The 20,313-nt window shown below is 38.4% G+C and overlaps 1 protein-coding gene across 5 annotated transcripts in view; it reads left to right on the forward strand.

Annotated features, from left to right (window-relative positions):
* The window catches only part of FSIP1 (fibrous sheath interacting protein 1), a 202,575-nt gene that overhangs the window by 35,967 nt on the left and 146,295 nt on the right, over positions 1–20,313 (forward strand). For 4 of the 5 annotated variants that reach the window (XM_017868057.1, XM_017868067.1, XM_017868048.1 and 1 more), the window contains 3 exons: positions 10,488–10,586; positions 12,555–12,679; positions 14,151–14,261. In XM_017868057.1, coding sequence (XP_017723546.1) covers positions 10,488–10,586; positions 12,555–12,679; positions 14,151–14,261 — 335 coding nt within the window. The remainder of the gene's footprint in view (positions 1–10,487; positions 10,587–12,554; positions 12,680–14,150; positions 14,262–20,313) is intronic. The other variant, XM_017868075.1, reaches the window with a different exon arrangement.

Raw genomic sequence — 20,313 nt, forward strand, 5'->3', positions numbered from 1 at the left:
TGAGATACATATATGTATATCTATAAATATATATAGTAAAATGGTTACTATAGTGAAACAAATTAACCTATCAGTCACCTCACATAGTTACCCATTTCCTTTCCTCAACCCCCCATCATGGGAAGAGCAGCTGTAATCTACTCATTTAGCAAAAATCCAGAATGTAATGCACTATTATCAATTATAGTCCTTGAGCTGTACGTTAGATCTTTAGACTTGTTAGTCCTGCATATCTGCTACTTTTTATCCTTTGACCTACATTTTCCCATTTCCTCCCAGTGTTCCCTCCCCAGGTAAACATTGTTTTATTCCCTTTCTCTGTATATTTGACTTTTTCCTTTTTTTTGAATTCCACATATAAGTGAGATCATGCAGTATTTTTTTGTGTGTGTGTGTGTCTGCCTTATTTCATGTAGTATTATGTCCTACAGGTCTACCCATGTTGTGGCAAATGGCAGGTTCTCCTTTTTTAAGGCTGAGTAATATTCCTTTGTGTGTGTGTGTGTGTGTGTGTGTGTGTGTGTGTTTGTGTGTGTGTGTGTGTATGTATTATAGTTGCTTTATCCATTCATCTGCCAATGGCCACCTGGTTTGTTTCCATATCTTGGCTATTGTGAATGATGGTGCAATAAACATGGGCGTGCAGATGTCTTTATGAGGTGGTGATTTCATTTTCTTTGGGTATATACCCAGAAGAGGAATTGCTGGGTCATATGGTAATTCTTTCTATTTTTAATTTCTTTAGAAATCTTCATACTGTTTTCCATAATGGCTCCACCAATCTATATTCCCTCAAACAGTATACAAGGGTTCCCTCTTCTCCACACCCTCACCAATAATTTGTTATCTCCTATCTTTTTGATAATAGCTTTCCTAACAAGATGTTATCTCACAGTAGTGTTGATTTACGTTTCCCTGATGATTAGTGATGTTGAGCACCTTTTCATATTGTTGGTCATTTTTATGTTTTCTTTGAAAAAGTGTCTATTCACTTTGCCCATTTTTAATCAGGCTATGTTTTCTTGCTATTGAGTTGTATGAGTTCTTTATAAATTTTGAATATTGACACCTTATCAGATATGTGATTTGCAAATGTTTTTCCCAATCTGTAGGTTTTTTTCTTTTATTGATTGTTTCCTTTGCTATGCAGAACCTTCTTAGTTAGATGTAGTCCCATTTATTTATTTTTGCTTTTTTATTCTGAACTTTTGGTGTGATACCCAAGAATCATTGCCCAGGGCTATATTAAGGCACTTTCCTTCTATGATTTCCTCTAGGATGTTTATAGTTTCAGATTTTATGCTTAGATCTTTTATTCATTTTGAGTTAATTTTTGTGTATGGTGTAAGATAAGGGTCCAATTTCATTCTTTTGGATGTGGAATTCCAGTTTTCCCAGCACCCATTTATTGAAGAGACTACCCTTTCCCCATTGCGTTTTCTTGGGCCCTTGTTAAAACTTAATTGACTGTATGTGTTTGGATTTATTTCTGGGATTCGTATTCTGTTCTGCTGGTCTATGTGTCTGTTTTTATGCCAGTATTACACTGTTTTGATTACATTGCTAATACCAATTTGATTACCTTTCTGTGTGATGCCTTCAACTTTAGTTTTTCTTTTTCAGAATTGCTTTGGCCATTTGGGGTCTTTTGTGGTTCCATATGAAGTTTAGGATTTCTATTTCTGTGAAAAATATTGTTGAGATTTTGACGGGAGTTGCTTTGGGTAGTGTGGACTTTATCACAATGTTAAATTTTTTGATCCATTAGCATGGAATATTCTTCCATTTATTTGTGTCCTCTTGAATCTCTTTCACCAATGTTTTATAGTTTTTAGTGTCCAGGTCTTTTACCTCCTTGGTTTAATTTATTCCTAAGTACTTCATTTAATTTTTTGATGCTATCATAAATGAGATTGTTTTCTTGACATTTTTAGGCTAGGTCGTTTGTGTATAGAAATGCCATGGATTTTTATATGTTGATTTTGTACTCTACAACTTTTCTGAATTTATTTATTACTTCTAATAGGTTTTTTTTTTTTTGGTGGAATCTTTGAGGTTTTCTACATACAAAATCATGTCATCTGCAAGTAGAGATAATTTTACTTCTTCCTTTCTGATTTGGATGCTTATTATTTCTTTTTCTTGTCAGATTGCTCTTGCTGGTGCTTCCAGTACTATGCTGAATAGAAGTGGTGAGAGTGGGCATCCCTACCTTATACTAGATCTTAGAGGAAAAGCTTTCCGTTTTTCCCCATTGATTATGATGTTAACTGTGAACTTTTTATAAATGGCCTTTATTATGTTGAGGAAATTTTCTCCTATACCTAAACTCTTGAGAGTTTTTATCAAGAAAGGATGCTGAACTTTGTCAAATGCTTTTTCTGCATCAATTGAAATGATCATGTGGTTTTTGTCTTTCAGTCTGTTAATGTTATTTATGTATCACATTGATTGATTTACATATGTTAAACCACCCTTACCTGCCAGGAATAAGTCCCACTTGATCATGGTGTGTAGTCTTTTTGATATATTGTGGAATTTGGTTTGGTAACATTTTATTGAGGATTTTTACATCAGTGTTCATCAGGGATTCCTGGCCTGTAATTTTCTTTTTTGTGTAGTCTTCGTGTGGATTAGGTATCAAGGTGATACTGGCCTCATGAAATATGTTAGAAAGTATCCCCTCTAGCCGTTTTTTTTTTTTTGGAAGAGTTTAAGAAGTATTGGTATTAATTCTTCTTTGAGAGTTTGGTGGAATTCAGCCATGAAACCATCTGGTCCTGGGGTTTTCTTTGCGGGGAGGTTTTTAATTACTACTTCAATCTCTGTGTTTATTGTAGATCTGTTCAGGCTTTCTGTTTCTTCCTGATTCAATATTGGTAGTTTATATTTTTCTAGGAATTTATCCATTTTCTGTAGGTTATCAAATTTGTTGACACATAATTATTCATAATAGTCCCTTTTGATACTTTTTATTTCTTAGGTATCTGTTGTAATTTCTTTGTTTTCATTTCTGATTTTAGATATTTGAGTCTTCTGTTTTTTCTCAGTCTAACTTTTGTTGATTTTGTTTGATTTTTCTAAAAAATAACTCTTAGCTTTATTGATTTCCCCTTCCTGGTGGCTTTTCTATCCTCTATTTGATTTATTTCTGTTCTGATCTTTATTGTTTTCTTCCTTGTGCTAACTTTGGGTTTAGTTTGTTATTTTTCCAGTTCCTTGAAGCATAATGTCAGGCTACTTATTTGAGATCTTTCTTCTTTTATAATGTAGGCATTTATTGCTATAACTTCCCTGTTAGAACTGTTTTTGGATATTTTGAATTTGTTGAAATCTTTATAGTCTAGTAGAGACGTTCTCATTGTAGGAGACATTTGGATGTGTGCATTTTTGGCTGTCGTAAGGATGTGCTGCAGGGGAGAATGAGGGAACTACTGGAATTTATGCCACTATGCCAGGGGCCAAGTTTGCTAAAGGTCGGGACTTGCATAAGGGAACTCCACACAAAGAATTGTTTTGCCTGTAATATGATTAATTCCGCCAGTGAAAATTCACCTAATATATGATTAACTTTTGTAAGTGTTCCATGGGCACTTGAAAAGAAGGACTGTTTCTCTCTGTGTAGAACAAATTCTGAAATATGCAAAATGTTGCCGGGCGCGGTGGCTCAAGCCTGTAATCCCAGCACTTTGGGAGGCCGAGACGGGTGGATCATGAGGTCAGGAGATCGAGACCATCCTGGCCAACACGGTGAAACCCCGTCTCTACTAAAAAATACAAAAAACTAGCCTGGCGAGGTGGCGGGCACCTGTAGTCCCAGCTACTCGGGAGGCTGAGGCAGGAGAATGGCGTAAACCCGGGAGGCGGAGCTTGCAGTGAGCTGAGATCCGGCCACTGCACTCCAGCCCGGGCGACAGAGCGAGACTCCGTCTCAAAAAAAAAAAAAAAAAAAAAAAGAAGTCTGCAAAATGTCCATATTACTTGTCTACTTGATTTGCATTCATCTTAGAGAGTTCTGTTAAGGTCTTTCAATATAATTGTGCTTTTACTAGTTTCTGAAAACTGATTGGACTCCTTCAATACAGTAGAAAATGCGTATTATTTGTGAAACCAAAAAAGACGACCTTGAAGAAAGAGTATACTAACATGAAATGACAAGAGGATGATTTAAAAAAGAAGCTAAGATGAGAAAGGATTACAAGGAAAAATAGGAAAAATGTACCTATCAGAGTAACGAGCACAATTAAGACTGCAGGAGAATCAAGGCACTGAAGGATGCTCCACAGCATGAAGGGATAAGTAGTTGAGGAAATGATGAGGTAAATAATAAGTGTGTAGATAGGGAATAGGAATTCCAACTAAATATTACAGAAATTTCTGAGAAAGTAAACCAGTATAACTTCTACAGAAACAATGATCAAAGAAAACTTGTGATTTAAAAAATATTATGTATGTGATTTAAAAAATATTATGTATGTGCTATTAATGATAAAAGGCCAATACCCATATATACACAAGTAAGAATTCTGAACCGTGGGAAGGCCCTAAGAAATCTTACAAGCATCCAGGCCCAAATTAGAATAATCTTATTTTGCCTATAAAAATGGAAGCTGAATTCAGATTTCTTTCTTTCAATAAAGGAAAAATATAGTAACTAGGGATTACATATTGCTTCTGTTATTGGGGCATGAAGACAGCAGAAAGACATTCTTAGATATGGTAGAGTGGATAATTCACTGTTAATATTGTCTTTGGAATAAATGTACTTGAAAACATACTCTAGGCAACCAGCAAATGAGTCACAATGTACAATCCAGGATTAGAGAAGTTGCTATATAAAGGAATTACCTGTGAGCATTATAACCAGCCAAATACAGAGGTAAACAGAAAGAAATGTATGTTTAAAAATCCAAGAATTACTCTGCACTAGAAGATAAGAATAACAATAGGTAGGCCTAAAAGTTCAGATTATATTAACAGAGGCTGAAAGGTGGGAGAAAAAGGTGAGGGTAAGTAAAGCAATTCTGAATTCCTTGTGTTACTTTAGAGGAGGGGCAGAAAACCATTTTTTTGTTCTTGACTTCCTTAATATAGAAAAAATATGTTTATATAACTTAGACTTCAAATTAAAGTGCAAACTTTCCAAATTGTTGTATAGTTAGGATTATGGTTTATAAAAGAGAAAGGAAAAATAAAAGACAAGAAAATGAGCATTAAAAGAAAGGAAGAAAGGGAGGGAGGGAGGAAAGAGGAAGGAAGAAAGCAAGAATGGGATGGAAGGAGGGAAGGAGGGAAGCCCAAACAGGAAAACCATTAGGATCTAACAGGAAAATCACTAATATGTCTAGTGATGTACATGTTAGATGAGGCAATGAGTGTACTCTTTTAAACTAGCCTATTAAAAGATACACTCTCACATTGGTTTTCTTACAATCCCTCATTTCACTCAGTTCTCCCCTCCTTCCCCCTTTATTATTGTAATCCCATCTTCTTGCCTTTTTGCATTCATCAGTTCTTTCCTGTGACTTACTCCTCTAATTTCACAGATGTCATGTATTTTGACATATTGAGGATGCCAAAATGTTTTTAGAAATTGTATGATTTGTGTAAGTATTTTCAAAATGTCTGCTGTCCCATTGATTACCAGGCTGCTGTTTCATTTGTTTTTCATGTTTTCCTTCTGTGTCTTCTCCTCCTCCAATGAGGTAAAATTCATCCACACCTGCCATTTGCCAACAGAGCAGAAAGGCACATCTGCCTTGAGTCTGCTCATGGTCCATCTGGATGCTGGTAAAATTGTGATTTTAAATCTCTGGTTGCAGCTTAGGTTGCTGTGCCCAGCTGCCATTTCAGTTTTGAGTGTCTAGCTGACATTCACTACTGAGGCTCTGCCATACTGGTTCGGATTTGATACCTATAACTGATGTAGTTCTGGGGACAAGCCTTTCAGGGCTCTTAGCATCACATCTCTGCCTCCACTGTGAGGATTTGCTTGCAGGAGTACATCTTTATTGCTCATTTCTGCCTCCTTTCTGTGCAGTTTTCTAAGAGTTGCAGCCCCTGAATAGATGCAGAAAGAAGTGTGATGGCAGTTGAGTAACAGCATTTGAACTGCCTCGAGAAACAGTGTTGTTGCGCAAGGAGATGGGGACTCTGGTTTCTGGGTGATTTTTTCCTTTTATCTCTGAGTCAAGGGGCTGCCTTCCATCTAGATCTAAGTCTGTCCCTGCGCTGTTTCAGTAGGCAAAGCTTGGCATGGCCGCTGATAACAGTAGGTCCTCGAATGACATCGTTTCATTCAACATCGTGTTTTTTTTATTTTTAATTGTTTTAATTTTTATTTTTAGAGACAGGATCTCATTTTGTTGCCCAGGCTGGAGTGCAGTGGCATGATCACTGCTCACTGCCACCTTGAATTCCTGGGCTCAAGGGATCCTCCTCAGTTACTCAGCCTCCTGAGTAACTGAGACTACAGGTGCACGCCACCATACCCGGCTAATGTTTAAATTGTCTGTAGAGATGGGGTCTTGCCATCTTGCCCAGGCTGGTCTTAAACTCCTGGGCTCAAGAGATTCCTCTCGGCCTCCCAAAGTGCCGGGATTACAAGTGTGAGCCACCATGCCGGGTTCAATGTCATTTTATTATAACATTGATGAGAAAAAAGAAAAAGGATTCCCAGCTAGGGCCACTGTCTGTGTGGAGTTTGTCTTCCCCCTGTCTGCATGGGTTTTCTGCAGACACTCCGGTTTCCTCTCCATCTCAAAGATATGCATGTTAGGTTATCTACGTGGTTCCACCGTGAGTGAGTGTGGGTGTGTCTGAGTGCACTTTGCCATGGCATCCTGTCCAGGGTGTGCTCCTGCCTGGAACTCTGAGCTGCCAAGGTAGACTCTGGCCACCCGAGACTCTGAATTGGAATAAGCTGGGACATAATTACCGTATTTATTTTTATTAATTTTTCTTAAATATACTTATAGCCCACATTTATGTCAGTGTTTAATATTAGAAGTGTTTTGGTCTTTATTTAGAAGTTTAATCATGTTTTTGTCACCAGAAATATGCCATAGAAACTTAATTCTTATTTATATTAATAAAACTGTGGTAAAATTGGTTTTGTTATATGTCGTTTTGCTTAAAGTCGCAGTTTCCAAGAATCTATAGATGACGTTAAGAGAGGATTTACTATACTTGTGTAGGGCATCTAAAAATTCTACAGCATAGTTCAGTATTCAGAAATGAGGCTCTTTTTCCCTTTCTGTTTCTCCCTGCCTTTTCTCAGGGTAGTGTCTGGGTTTGGGAGGACGCTTGTGTAGCATCATGGCCTGGGGGTGGCGGGTTGGGGGTGGCGCGTGCATCTGGTCCTTGCTGTTCTCTCAGAGGCATCCTGTCCTGTTTGGTCTGTGGATATGGGAAGCCAGCTGGGGCATCTGCTGACTTGTAGCTGGTCCCGTTTAGCCTTTGCCATCTGCCAGCAGATGCTGATGTTCTGTGTGGTCCCTGCCACATCCTCTCTGGTGGGAGGCTGTATGCCAGCCCCTTATCACGACCCCAGTCGTCTTCACAGGGGCATGTGAGAGCTTCTGGTCTCCTTCAAGCCACAGGCCAGCCAACCATGGGGAACTGTGTGTGGTTGTGTGTGTGTGTGTGTGTGTGTGTGTGTCTGTGACTGGGGGACAGGGGAGAGAGAGACAGATTACTTCAGCCCCTGTCTCCCTGTAAGCATGCCACACTGCCTTTGCTTCTCTGCAGCTGTCATGGGTGGATGGAGAGCACTGTGTTCCTGTGTGCGGGGTCTCCCTTCAGTTCCAGGTGTACAGTGAGGCAGAGCTCACTCTGCTCTGGGTTTCTCCATCCTCTTCAGGTTCTCTATGCACCTCCAGGATTTCACCTCCAGGGGCTGTGCCGGGGAGCAGCTTAATACCTGTATCACTTGTGTCTGCTCTAAACTCATCCCCTCTGCTGGTCTTCTAGGTCCTCTAGATCCTTATTTGGGATGGGTTTTAATTTCTTCCATGGGTGGCAGTAAGCAATTTAAACCACATCCTGCAGTCGTCCTCTTTCAGGACTCACATGAAAAACTGTGCTCAATCATCAAAGTTTTGGCTCATGATCTCTAAAGGGAGATTTTTTTTTTCCTTCTCACATGAATGTTTGTAGTGAAGAGAGGAATTTAAAAAATTTTCTTATTAACTTTTAATTTGGATGTAACTTCAGATTAGAAGTCAGAGGAAAAGTTCAAAGGATTCTCAAATACTCTTTATCCAGAGTCTCCAAATGTTGAAATTTTATCACATTCTCTTTTCTCTCTCCCTCTCCACACAAGGACACACATATACACACATACATGCACGATTATACATATAAATCAGGAAATGATTATTATGCAATCATCAATAGGCTTTATTGAGATTTTGCCAGTTGTCCCACTAATATCCTTTATAGCAGAAGAAAAACCTCAGACTGGCTTACATTCCCGTCATACCTTTTAGTCTCTGTGTTTTATGACGTAGGCATTTTTGAAGATAGTAGGCCTATTATTTTGTACCATGTCCTCTAGTTTGGGTTGGTTGGTGTCTGCTCAGTTAGGTTCAGGTTATGTGTTTTTGGCAGGAATCCCACAGGAGTGATAGTGTCCTTCTCAATGGATCAGATCAGGAAATGCATGATGGTGCTTGTCCCGATACTCACAATGTTAACTTTAGATGAAAATGGTGTCTACCAGGTTTCTCCATGGTAAAGTTACTATTTTTCCTTTGGTAATTAATAAATTATCTTGTGGGGAGATAGATGCTTTGAGGCTGTTATCCTATTATTCCTCAAACTGTCACCCACTAGTTTTATCGTTCATTGACGATACTTACCTGAGTCAATTATTATGATGGCTACTAAATGGTTAATTCCATAATTTCTTCTACATTATTTTTGAGAAAGAAGGAAGAACTTTCTAAAGGGCAACTTTTGGAATTCAGAATTTTTTTTTTTCCTTAAGGGTTAAGCTCTCGCAACTGAATGCCCAACTTTTAAAACTGTTGTCTTTTAAACTCAAAGCTGATCGATGGCACCTTTGTTGTAGGTAGTACCCACCTCTGTCTGAGGCAGTGAGTACCACTGGGATGATAGGCAAAGAGCCACAGGGTCACAAGAGTAATTTCACCTTCTTCTTACCACCTGTGTGACACTGGCCTCAGATAGTCGCTGATCACCTGCGAGGGTTTGCAGTATTGTAAATTTTCATATTTTTATGTCTTTACAGATGTTTTAGTATAAAATTGAGTGAAACAGTTATCCTAAAGGAATATGGGATAGAAAATAAATATATTACCACTTCAGGACTATGATGTAAATGTAACTTAAACTGATAATAAAATGTTGCCAAATTACTGACTTGCTGAGCCTACTTGTAATGAATATTCAAGATCTCTTAATAATAGTGGTTGCACCAAAAAAATGAAGGTTCAAAACAATTTTAAACCTTTTGTTTTCTAAGTGGTTGACCTCTCTCTCCCCAGGCTTACACCACAAATGTGCTTGATTAACTCATCAAAGATTGTACAAAGACTAACAGGGTAATGTCAACCCCAGTTCATAAATCGTTATTATGAATTCCAAATTAGGGAATTGGAGTTGATGAATTAGTGTTTATAGCAGAAATTTTGTGTTTTGAATTTGGTGGTTGTGTGTTGAGGGTAAATGTATCTTCTGCCTGCTTCCTTTGTCTGTATCAGCTCATAGAGAGTGTCTGAACTTGGTTCACTTTCCGGGAGAGGTGGTGGATCCTGTAATATCCTCAATACGTCCCATGTTTTCTGAGGCAGAACCATTTCTGTGCCACAACCTGGCAGATTCTCTCACATTAGGGTATAGAGACACACTTATAATAAAATGTTTATGTTAGCAGCATCTTGGAAATATACAGTGTCCAAATCAGCTAGTAGGAGATCATAAAATAAACTACATTGAAACAAAGAAGTTGAAAAACACAATGTCCTATTTTCTTTGTGGAGGTGCCAAGAAAATACATTAGAAAAGAAGAAAGTTAATTGCTAAGAGTCTCCCAAGTTATCTCTCACATGCTTTCATCTTAATGACTGATCACATATTTGAAGTCTCCACCTTGAGGACCTAAAGAAAATCACAATTATATTTACTCAGTGTGCATATTCTCTGTATTATGAACATCAAGATTTGGGTGCATTGTCTCTGGAGAGTTAATGTGATATTTTAGCACACTGTTACCCATATTTTTGTGCTTAAGTTCTAGGGAAATGCTGTTTAACTATCTTAGCTTCTATAGTTTGTTTCATTGGCTCCTGTGTACAAAGATGATTGTTATTTCTACTTGGAGGTGACATTGACATTGTCTTAAGAAATTTGTATGTCTGGGGGGGATTGAGGAACACTGGAGAGAATATTAAATGTTATCTTTTAAAAACAACTTTGTAGACAATTTCTTAATTTAGTTTGTGAGCACTGATTTTTTAAATCAGCAGGTCCTTTTCATGAGAATCAAGACACCTTTGCCTCCGTGTTTCATACTCAGATCCCTCCAGAAGAATATGAAAAGCAGATGCAGAAACTCAGTAAAGGTATGTTTTAATTTGTGTGATTATACATATTTTCACAAGGGAATACTAGCTGTATACAGAAATATTCATAAATGAAATCAGTTCATGTAATTTAATCCAAAGGTAAGTGGAAGCAAGTAGGGTTCAGGATGACACAAGACTGGTCATTGTTGCAGCTAATTGTTGAGAATCTGTTGTAGCATGTTCTACTTTGGATGCTTGACATTTTGTATAATATTAAAGAGTTTTTTAAAAAGCTGGCTGCAAGTAATGAAAACCTGGCTTAAGCAGAAACAAATCTGTGAAAAGGATTTTGGTGGGAGGCAGCTTTCTTTGGTTCCCAAGAGCATATGCTGTGGTTAGTCATTCAGAGGTTGGCTCAATTCTGCAATCCTAGAGAAGAGCCTGAGTGATCCAGCTGGGTCAGGGGCCTACCCCTGGCTCAACCAACTTGTCCAACCCAGCGAGGTTTGGGGTCTGTAGGAACATGGCAGCTATATCACTGCCAGACTGGAGAGGAGAAGAGGACATGTACAGTGAAGACAGTTCTGGCCAGATAACCCAATGTGTTTTCCCTACTATTTATTAGTAATGTATTTTAAAGAAGCTCTATGATAAATAGAGACGTGGCTGTGTTCAATTTGTATTTTTTAAATGTTGTATTGCTTACTAGTATATGAAACTTCAGCTGAATGAATAAACAAACCTCGTATTTCAACTTAAAAGACTGTATACAACTTGAATTATGGAAAGAAGTGTTATATCTTGTATCTATTAGGCCACTTGCCAAAAAGGTAACTCATACTTTAACTATTGGTAGTTGATTTAAAAGATAATTATGTGACTGTTAAAAAATAAAACCCCAGGTTTAAAAAGTAGGTTTATTTGCCTGTAAGCTTATATAACTTAAATTTGAGTAAAATATTTTTTTTACTCAAAGCTACTTTTATTTGAAAAGAATTTTAATCAAGAGATCTTACTCTTTCCCTCCTTCTTTCCAGCTATTTTCATCAAAAAATGGTTACATCTGTATTGACTTTTTCGTAACTAGCTATAAACACACCAATTGACTAGCTCACTTCATCCTTTTTGTTCAGGTAACCTCCCTTAGAGAACAAAATTAACTTTTCTGTAAACTTTGTCTGGATTGAGCTTGTGACTGGTGTTTTTTTCTTTTGTGGACTTTAATGTGGAAACGCATCCTGTTTTGTAGGGCGAACTGCATGTACTGTTTAAGGAGACGTTCCTTCTGCGTGCATATTTTCAGAGCTTTAATTAAGGGCTCACATGATCTTGTTTTAAAATATTTTAATGTGACACAGAGAAAATGAGATATTTTATAAAGGGGAATATGAATCCACAAATATTTTTCTTATTCTTATTTTGAGCACTCAGTGTCTGAATATCTCAGGCATTGACTTAAGCCTCTTCTGAATGGTTGAGGAAAATTGGCCAACTGAGATGGGCTCTAGGGTTTTGTATAGATGGGAGCCAGGACGTGGGACACTAATTCCCAGACCTTACTCAAAAGACAGGCTAAACAAAATGCACTGTTCAGAAGGGGTGATGGCAAATTAATAGAATAGCAGGGATGACCTAGTCTTTAGGGAAATTTTTGTTTTGTGTCAAGACTGAAATAAAATATATATTTTAAAGTCTCCCTAACATCAGCAATTTCTTTGTCTCATGTCTGTCTTGAAGTTCTATTGATATTTCCCATCATTCTCATGGAATCAACAGGAAGAAGTTTGGTACATGATAATGAATTACACAAGAAGTTTTATGAGAACTTCATTCGAAGTTATAGTAGCACATTTATCTTTTTAAGAATAGATCTCCGTTATATATGAGATTTCTGGATCTGGAATGTAGAAGTTAGTTCTTCTGTGTGTGTTTTATTTCTTATATACTTTAATATATGCTTAAAGTGGGCTTTTAGCATAATTGACACTTTTAATTATGAAAATTTTTGAACTTTCTTAATATTAGATTTTACCTGTGATGTGGAAAGAAATGAGTCATTGATCAAAGCAGGAAAGAAACCTTTCTCAAATACAGAAAAGATTGAGCTCAGGGGTAAACACAACCAGGATTTTATTAAGAGAAACATTGAGGTATGTACTTAGAAATTCAGAAGCAAGAATTTGGGGCTAAATGAGCTGAAAAAATGGCAATAGTTTTTTCAGTTCAGTGTCTTGAAATATCTTTTCAACCATCATAAATGTATAAATGATTGAATTAGTAGATATAATAAAAGAAAACTTTTATAAACCAGTACTTCATTATTTCTATGTTCAACCCATTACATCCTATCCTATCCTATCTCTTTTTAAAACTGCTAGGTGCATCTATCATTTATTTCACTATCCAGAAATAGTCTATTTCCTGCAATTTGCAAAACATTTATTTAGATAATAGCTTTGGACAATTTTTCTCAGATTTTAAGTTGCATATTAGTAAAACTTTTTTTTTTTTTAAGTAATAAGACTGATTTTATAGGTAGTACATTTACAACTTTGAATGGAAAATGCTCCTGGCAGCAGCTGGACTGGAGAAGCCAACTGGTTGTCTGCCTCTTCGCTGAACCTCCCGGCAGCTGGTCACTGGCCTTGATTAGCTTCTGCTTCAAGCACTCATCTTTGGTCCTACAGGCCTTGCAGCCTGACTTGGTTTGTCTTTAAGGCAGACTTACACTAAACAAGGGCACAGGGGTTGCTGGGTTAGACCAGAATGCGAATTAATTAATTTGCAACAACAGATGTAGTGAGGAGGACAGAAGCTCTGCACACCCCTTGAACAAAGTCTCTAGAAAACTGCATGGGCAAGTGTGGAGTATTGACGAGAGAGAGTTAAGTAACTTTTTACACTTCAAGCCTGATGCTTTCCCCATAATTGGCAGATCATTTCCAGGCAGACTGGATTCGTGGGACAGCCTGCCACTGCCAGGACTGGCCTCTGGGACGCTCGACTTTTGTGCTCCACGTTCATATGATCTTCTTCAGGAAACCTTCTCCATCTTGATCTGTCTCTGTCTTTGCATTGGCCCGTTGTATGTTGATTTACTGCTCAATTTTCCTAGAGCAGTAGAGTTCCCCCCTTATCCAGGTTCTTGCTGACACAGCAGGTCTACTGTAGATTTCTCTTTCCCCTTTTTAATAGTAACTGAATATTTAAATTCCTCATATGATAGTCTTGACATTTAAAAGCACTTTCATTTAGTGGATCAGTACCCTAAAGAAAGTGGCAAGAAGATTTCTTCCAAATGTCTCAGGAAGGAGGTTTTTGCATTTATATTTTTTTATCTATGATAGAGAGGTTTGAAAACTGCTCGTATTATTTTTTAATAAAATGTCTGTTGGAATGGTTAACAGGAAGGCCTGCTTTTAGGGATATCTTTGGATATTAGAGAATGGCCCTATACAAAAATTTTTGTGTAAAATAAAATTACCTAGCAAATGTAGAATGCCTAATCTCGCAACTTTTCACTTTGTGTATCTGTAGTGTAGAAGTCTCAGATTCCGTTTTTATTTTCCTGAACTATGATTTTCTTTGATTATATAATATTTCCATTAATAAATTCTGTAGTTGGCCAAGGAATCAAGACACCCAGTGGTTATGATTGAGAGAGAGAAGAAAAGGCTGGTTGAACTTTTGAAGGACTTGGATGAGAAAGATTCCGGGCTCTCCAGTTCTGAGGTACGTAAACTCTGATAGAGAACTCTACACTTCTTAATTTTGATTTTAAAAAATCATATTACTGACACAGTAGCACAAATTTACAATAATTTTTCAGATTCTGAGACATTATTCTCTGACTTAAAAAAAAATCCTGTTTTACTAACACAGAACAGATAACAAAATACCGCATGTTCTCACTTTTAAGTGGAAACTAAATGATGAGAACACATGGACTCATAGAGGGGAGTGACACGCACTGGGGCCTGTCGGAGAGTAGAGGCTGGGAGGAGGGAGAGGATCAGGAAAAATAACGAATGAGTATTAGGCTTAATACCTGGGTAAAAAATAGTCTGCACAATAAACCCCCATGACACAGTTTACCTGTGGTAACAAACCTGCACATGTACCTCTGAACTTAACATACAAGTTAATTTTTTTAATCCTGTTTTGTACAATTATTTTTATTGAAGTTTTCAAATTTATTCTTGGTCAATTCTTTATTGACTTTCAGAAGATTATTTAATGTCATGCTAAGAGTGTTTACACATTGGTTATCAAAATAACTTCTGCCTGTGATGTGATGTACTTATTACTGATGACATATGAGTGCGTTTTTCTGTCCCCTTTTCTTACTGTCCCTAAACTGGTTTTGTGGTGTTTCAGTGTAGTCTTCAGTAATCCTAAAGAATTCCATCCTGTTCCTGCCCAGTTAACTTTGGGCAGTCACTTCCCTGGGGAGTCCTGGGGTTAACAGGAGGGCCTGCTTATGGTGATAAGTCTGGGTGGGGACAGACTAAACTGAAAGAGGGGAACAGCATGTAATGGGGGTGGGGTGGGGCAAATGCAGGTATTTATAGGGCCCAGGAAGGTCACCCAAAGAGTGCTGTGGCCCACTGTTTGCACTTGTTTACATATTAAACTTGAGGAATATTATTTGCTTCCATGAAGAAATACACTCTCCTATATGTTCCTTGAAGCACTTAGCTCTTTTGTATATCTTGTATTCCCCTGCATTTAATAAGGACATGATGGATTGAATGCTGCTGGCACCCTGCCCCTATCCCCTTTCCCTGACACCTGTCTGTGCATCCATGCCTCAGCCCTGTGCTAAGGGTGCACAGCTGTCCCCTTCCCCGGAGAATTTCCCTGAGCCAAACAGCCCAGGATATCACTCCCTCCTCACCCCGGGCCCCTTACCTAAAGGTGAGATTAGCTCTGTGGGGCGTTGTGTCCTCCAGAGCTTCCCCAGGGATCAGACTGAAGGTGGTCTTCAGCTGAGACCACATCCTCGCTTGGCCCTGTGCCCTTGGCCTCAGCTGTTTTCCTCACGTCCCTGGTCCCAAAGGCACTCTCCCAATGAATCACTTGAACAAGAATCCTTGTCTTCGTTTCCACATCTAGGGACACAGAGATTCAGAGCGTAGTTTTTTTGCTGGAGGTTCAAAAGCAGTGTGTGTGCAGTGATCCCTGTGGCCCACAGGGGAGGGCGTGCCCATCCAGTGGGAGCTAACAATCTGTCCGCTGGTGGCTGCTGCATGGAAATCTCAGGCCAGGCCTGCCTGGATCCTCCAATTTTTCAAGGAAAGTTAGAAATTCAGATTTTTTGTGGGAAATATTAAACTTGTAACATGTTCACAACTGTTCCTATTTTAAAAAGTTCAGCGTGGGCAAACAAAATATCCCTCCCTTCCACCAAAAACCAAAAACATGTCTATAGAATATCACAGATAATAATCCTCTAAATAATCCTTCCTGAGATGGTGAGGTCCCTGCGGGGGCTGTGTCTAGGAGCAGGTGAAGGTGTTGCTATGCCTGGGGCTGATGAAGTAGGGGAAATGGGTGGGTGAGGGAAACTGCTAAATGCCCACATAATTCTGAGATATTTTAGCTTCGCTGATTCATGGTATAGTCATGTGCCACATAATGATGTTTTGGTCAACATTCTTATATGGCAGTGCTCCCATAAGATAATAATGGAGCTGAAAAATTCCTGTCACCTAGTGACACTGTAGCTCTGTATTTTAGAGTGTGCTCCTTGTACTTACATATAAAAGAGTGAATTATAAAATAGCTTCAGGCAAGTCCTTCAGGAGGAATTTCAGAAGCAGGCATTGTTATCATAGGAGATGACAGCTCCATGCGTGTTACTGCCCTAAAGACCTTCCAGTGGGACAAGATATAGAGTGGAAGACAGTGATATTGATGATCCTGACCCTGTGTAGGCCTAGGCTGGTATGTGCATTTGTGTCTTAGTTTTTCACAAAATCTTAAAAATAAAAAAAGAAAATTTTAAAATAGGAAAAGCTTGTAAAGAAAGAAAATATTTCTCTGCAGCTGTATACTGTGTTTGTGTTTTAAGCTAAGTGTTTTAAGAGAGTGAAAAGTTAAACAAATTTAAAAGTTTTAAAAGTAAAAAAGTTATAGTAAACTAAAATTCATTTATTACTAAATAAAGATATTTAAAAATAAATTTAGTGTTGCGTAAGTGTACAGTGTTTATAAAGTCTACAGTAGCAGCCAGTAATGCCCTAGGCGTTCACATTCACTCACCACTCAAGCACTGACTCACCAGAGCAGCTTCCAGTCCTGCAAGCTCCACTTATGGTTAAGTGCCCTATACAGGTGTGCCATTAAAATTTTTTATACCATATTTTTATTGTACCTTTTCTATGTTTTAATATGTTTAGATTCACAAATACTTCCCATTGTGTTACAATCACCTACAACACAGTAACTACAAAACATGCTGCACAGGTTTATAGCCCGGGAGCAATAGGCTTTACGATGTGGCCCAGGTGTGTAGTACACTCTACCGTCTAGGTTTGGGAAGGACACCTGATGATTTTTGCACAATGACAGAATTGCCTAGTGATACCTGTCTTAGAACATATATCCCTGTCATTAAGCGACACATAACTGTAATGTGTCTGCTTTATTAACAAAAGCTTAGTTACCAGTAAGAATTAAGGGATCTGGGTTTCATTCTGGTTTTGTTATTAATTGTGAAGTTGGGTACTGCTACCCATGGTCTAACTGCATATCGAACTATGGCGATAGATTTTCTTTATACATTCTAGGAATGCTTTCATAATGACTTTTTGTTAATAATACTGCCTTTTGCACATTATTTTTGTTAGTATTTATGTCTTGTCTTTCTATTTTAAGGTCATGTCTGTCATTTTAGTTTTTGATCTTTTACAGGTATTGTGTAGCTGGGCTTTTGCTGTTGCTTTTGTGTCTTTACCTTTAATTGTTTCTTCATCCTTTATCTTTTGTTATTATCAATATGAGATATTTAATTTACTCATAATCATTATGATCACATACTTTTTGAATCTTTTCCTGACATCAAACTTTATATTTTATTTATCGTATTTGTTTTTGTTTATCTCCCTATCCTCTTGTGGTTTGGAAACTTAATATCCTATTTCTGATCTGGTACTGTTAACCTTCAAGTTTTAAAAATACATTAAAATTCATATTTTCTTTTCAACTTCAATAATTAGTTTCTGAAATTTCACATTTTAACAAGATTGGATCTTTGGTGTACTTTTATTTCCCTTGTGTTTCATTTTCTTTCCTCCAGGATATATTGAAATCATCTGGACTTTTAGTTCTGGAATAATACACATTTTAATCTTAACCTTTAAAAACAGTACGCTTCTTGTATGTTAGGAATCTCTCTCAACAAAAGGTAGCCAAAATGTTTAGCCACACCATTAACTGTGTGTTTGGACTCAACAAATCATTTATTTGTATAAGTCATTCCTTGAATTATTTTTCTGGAACTTTTTTGAAAAATTTTGCACCAAGAAATGGTGGAGTGTGGATAATTTTTGAGTGTTTGTGTATTCAAATATTTATTTTTTCCTCATTTGAATGTTAGCTTAGCAGATAACTAAATTCTGCGTGCAAAATCCTTTCTCTATTGAAGCATGTAGGATTTTCCCCTTATTTTGGAGCTCACGATTTTATCAGATTATGTTTGTGTGTGTCTTTAAAAACATTTCAGTTCCTGCTTGGTACCTTGTAGGCTCTTTCTATCTGAAGGCTTAAATCTTCCTTCAGCTCAGAAATTTATCTTCTATTATTTCTTCCTTTCCATCATCTCTTTTTTCTCCTTTTGGGATACCTGTAAATGGGGTAACAAGAAATCCAGGAGTGAGCAGCTCATGTTTTTCTGTCCTCGGGTTCTGCGTTCCTTTGTGGATTTTGTCTTTAGATTTGCAAGACTGCCGCTGCATCTGTAGGCAGTGTGTCCATCTTCCAGGCAGATGGAAGGAGGGAAGGATAAAGAGCGAAGAGACTCTCCTCTGAGGCTTTGCTTTTTCACTGGGGATGGAATGGTGTCCCCAGGACTTCTACATGCATCTCACCGGCCAAGCTGTACACATAGCCATTTGTTCAGTATGTTGCTGCAAGTGAGAAGGAGGAGTCAGGTATATGACTTTCTCTTTTTTTGTAGTAGAGGTAGAAATGGGGATCATGTCAGTCAGTAGACAGTGTCTGCCACAGATGGCTATAGGACCTCTTAGATCTCTCTTCCAGGTCTTATAACATCTTTCTCATAATGTTAACCTTTCTTGCCATTTTGTACATATGAGCTCATTATACAGTTTTCCAAGTTGGGTTTCAACCATGTCTATTCTGCTGCATAGCCACGCAGTTCTCTTTTGAGATTTTTAAAGACAATTGTTTTTAGACCCAGCGTGATGATTCACTCATGTAATCTCAGCACTTTGGGAGGCCAAGGCGGGACGATCACTTGGGGCTAGGAGTTTGAGACCACCCTGGCCAATATGGCGAAACCCCATCTCTACTAAAAATATAATAATTAGCCAGGTGTGGTGGCGCACGCCTGTAAATCCCAGCTACTTAGGAGGCTGAGGCAGGAGAATCGCTTGAACCTGGGAGGTGGAAGTTGCAGTGAGCCAAGATTGTGCCACCACACTCCAGCCTGGGCAACAGAGCGAGAGCGAGACACCATCCTCAAAAAAAAAAAAAAAAAAAAAAAAAAATATAATATAGTACATACTAATATTACTGAGCGTTCTTTCTGCAAGTCCTCTTTTACTGATTGGGGAGGTGAACATACAGAAATTCTAGAGTCAGATGGAGGTGGCAAATGTAAATAGAAATTCAGAGGAAGAAGCAGTGCCAGAAAGTTTAGAAAATTGAAGAAGAACCTATTTACTATATCTCCAAATCATACCAGACTCTGCTGTTCCTCAAAGTGCTCCTGTGTCTTTTAAATCTCTGTGTTTGGAATGCCTTTCCTTTATGAAGTGCCCCCACATCTCATCTTGACAAGAAATGCACAACTTAAAGAAAGTGATAAAATGATAATTTGTTTTAATTCCCCCTGAACCCTTGTTCTCTGGGTTCTTTTAGTGGCATGCATAATTTTTTTTTTTTTTTTTTTTTTTGAGATGGAGTTTCACTCTTGTCGGCCCCAGGTGGAGTGCAAGGGCACGATTCTCGGCTCCTGCAAGCTCTGCCTCCCAGGTTCATGATTCTCACTGCCCAGCCTCCCAAAGTACTGTTACGTACCGTGCCACTGCACCGTACTAATTTTTGTATTTTTAGTAGAGACAGGGTTTCACCATGTTGGCCAGGCTGGTCTCAAACTCCTGACCTCAGGTGATCCGCCCACCTTGGCCTCCCAAAGTGCTGGAATTATAGGCGCGAGGCACCGTGCCCAGCCGTCATGCGTAATTTTATGGATGTAACCTTCTCTTGAATCTCTCTACGACAGGGGACTGGTACCTGTTGGTCCTATGGCCTGTTAGGAACTGGGCTGCACAGCAGGAGGGGATGAGCGGTATGCTAGCGAGCATTACCACCTGAGCTGAGCCCCCTGTCACATCAGCCGCAGCATTAGATTCTCACAGGAGCACGAACCCTATTGTGAACTGCACATGGGAGGGATCTAGGATGTCTGCTCTTTTTGAGAATCTAATGCCTGATGATCTGAGGTGGAACAGTTTCATCCTGAAACCATCCTTTCTAACCCCGTGCCCCCCAGTCCATGGAATAATTGTCTTCCAAGAAACCTGTCCCTGGTGCCAAA

This window comes from Rhinopithecus bieti, unplaced genomic scaffold (genome assembly GCF_001698545.2).
Source record: "Rhinopithecus bieti isolate Rb0 unplaced genomic scaffold, ASM169854v2 scaffold_115, whole genome shotgun sequence".
Classification (NCBI taxonomy): Eukaryota; Metazoa; Chordata; class Mammalia; order Primates; family Cercopithecidae; genus Rhinopithecus; species Rhinopithecus bieti.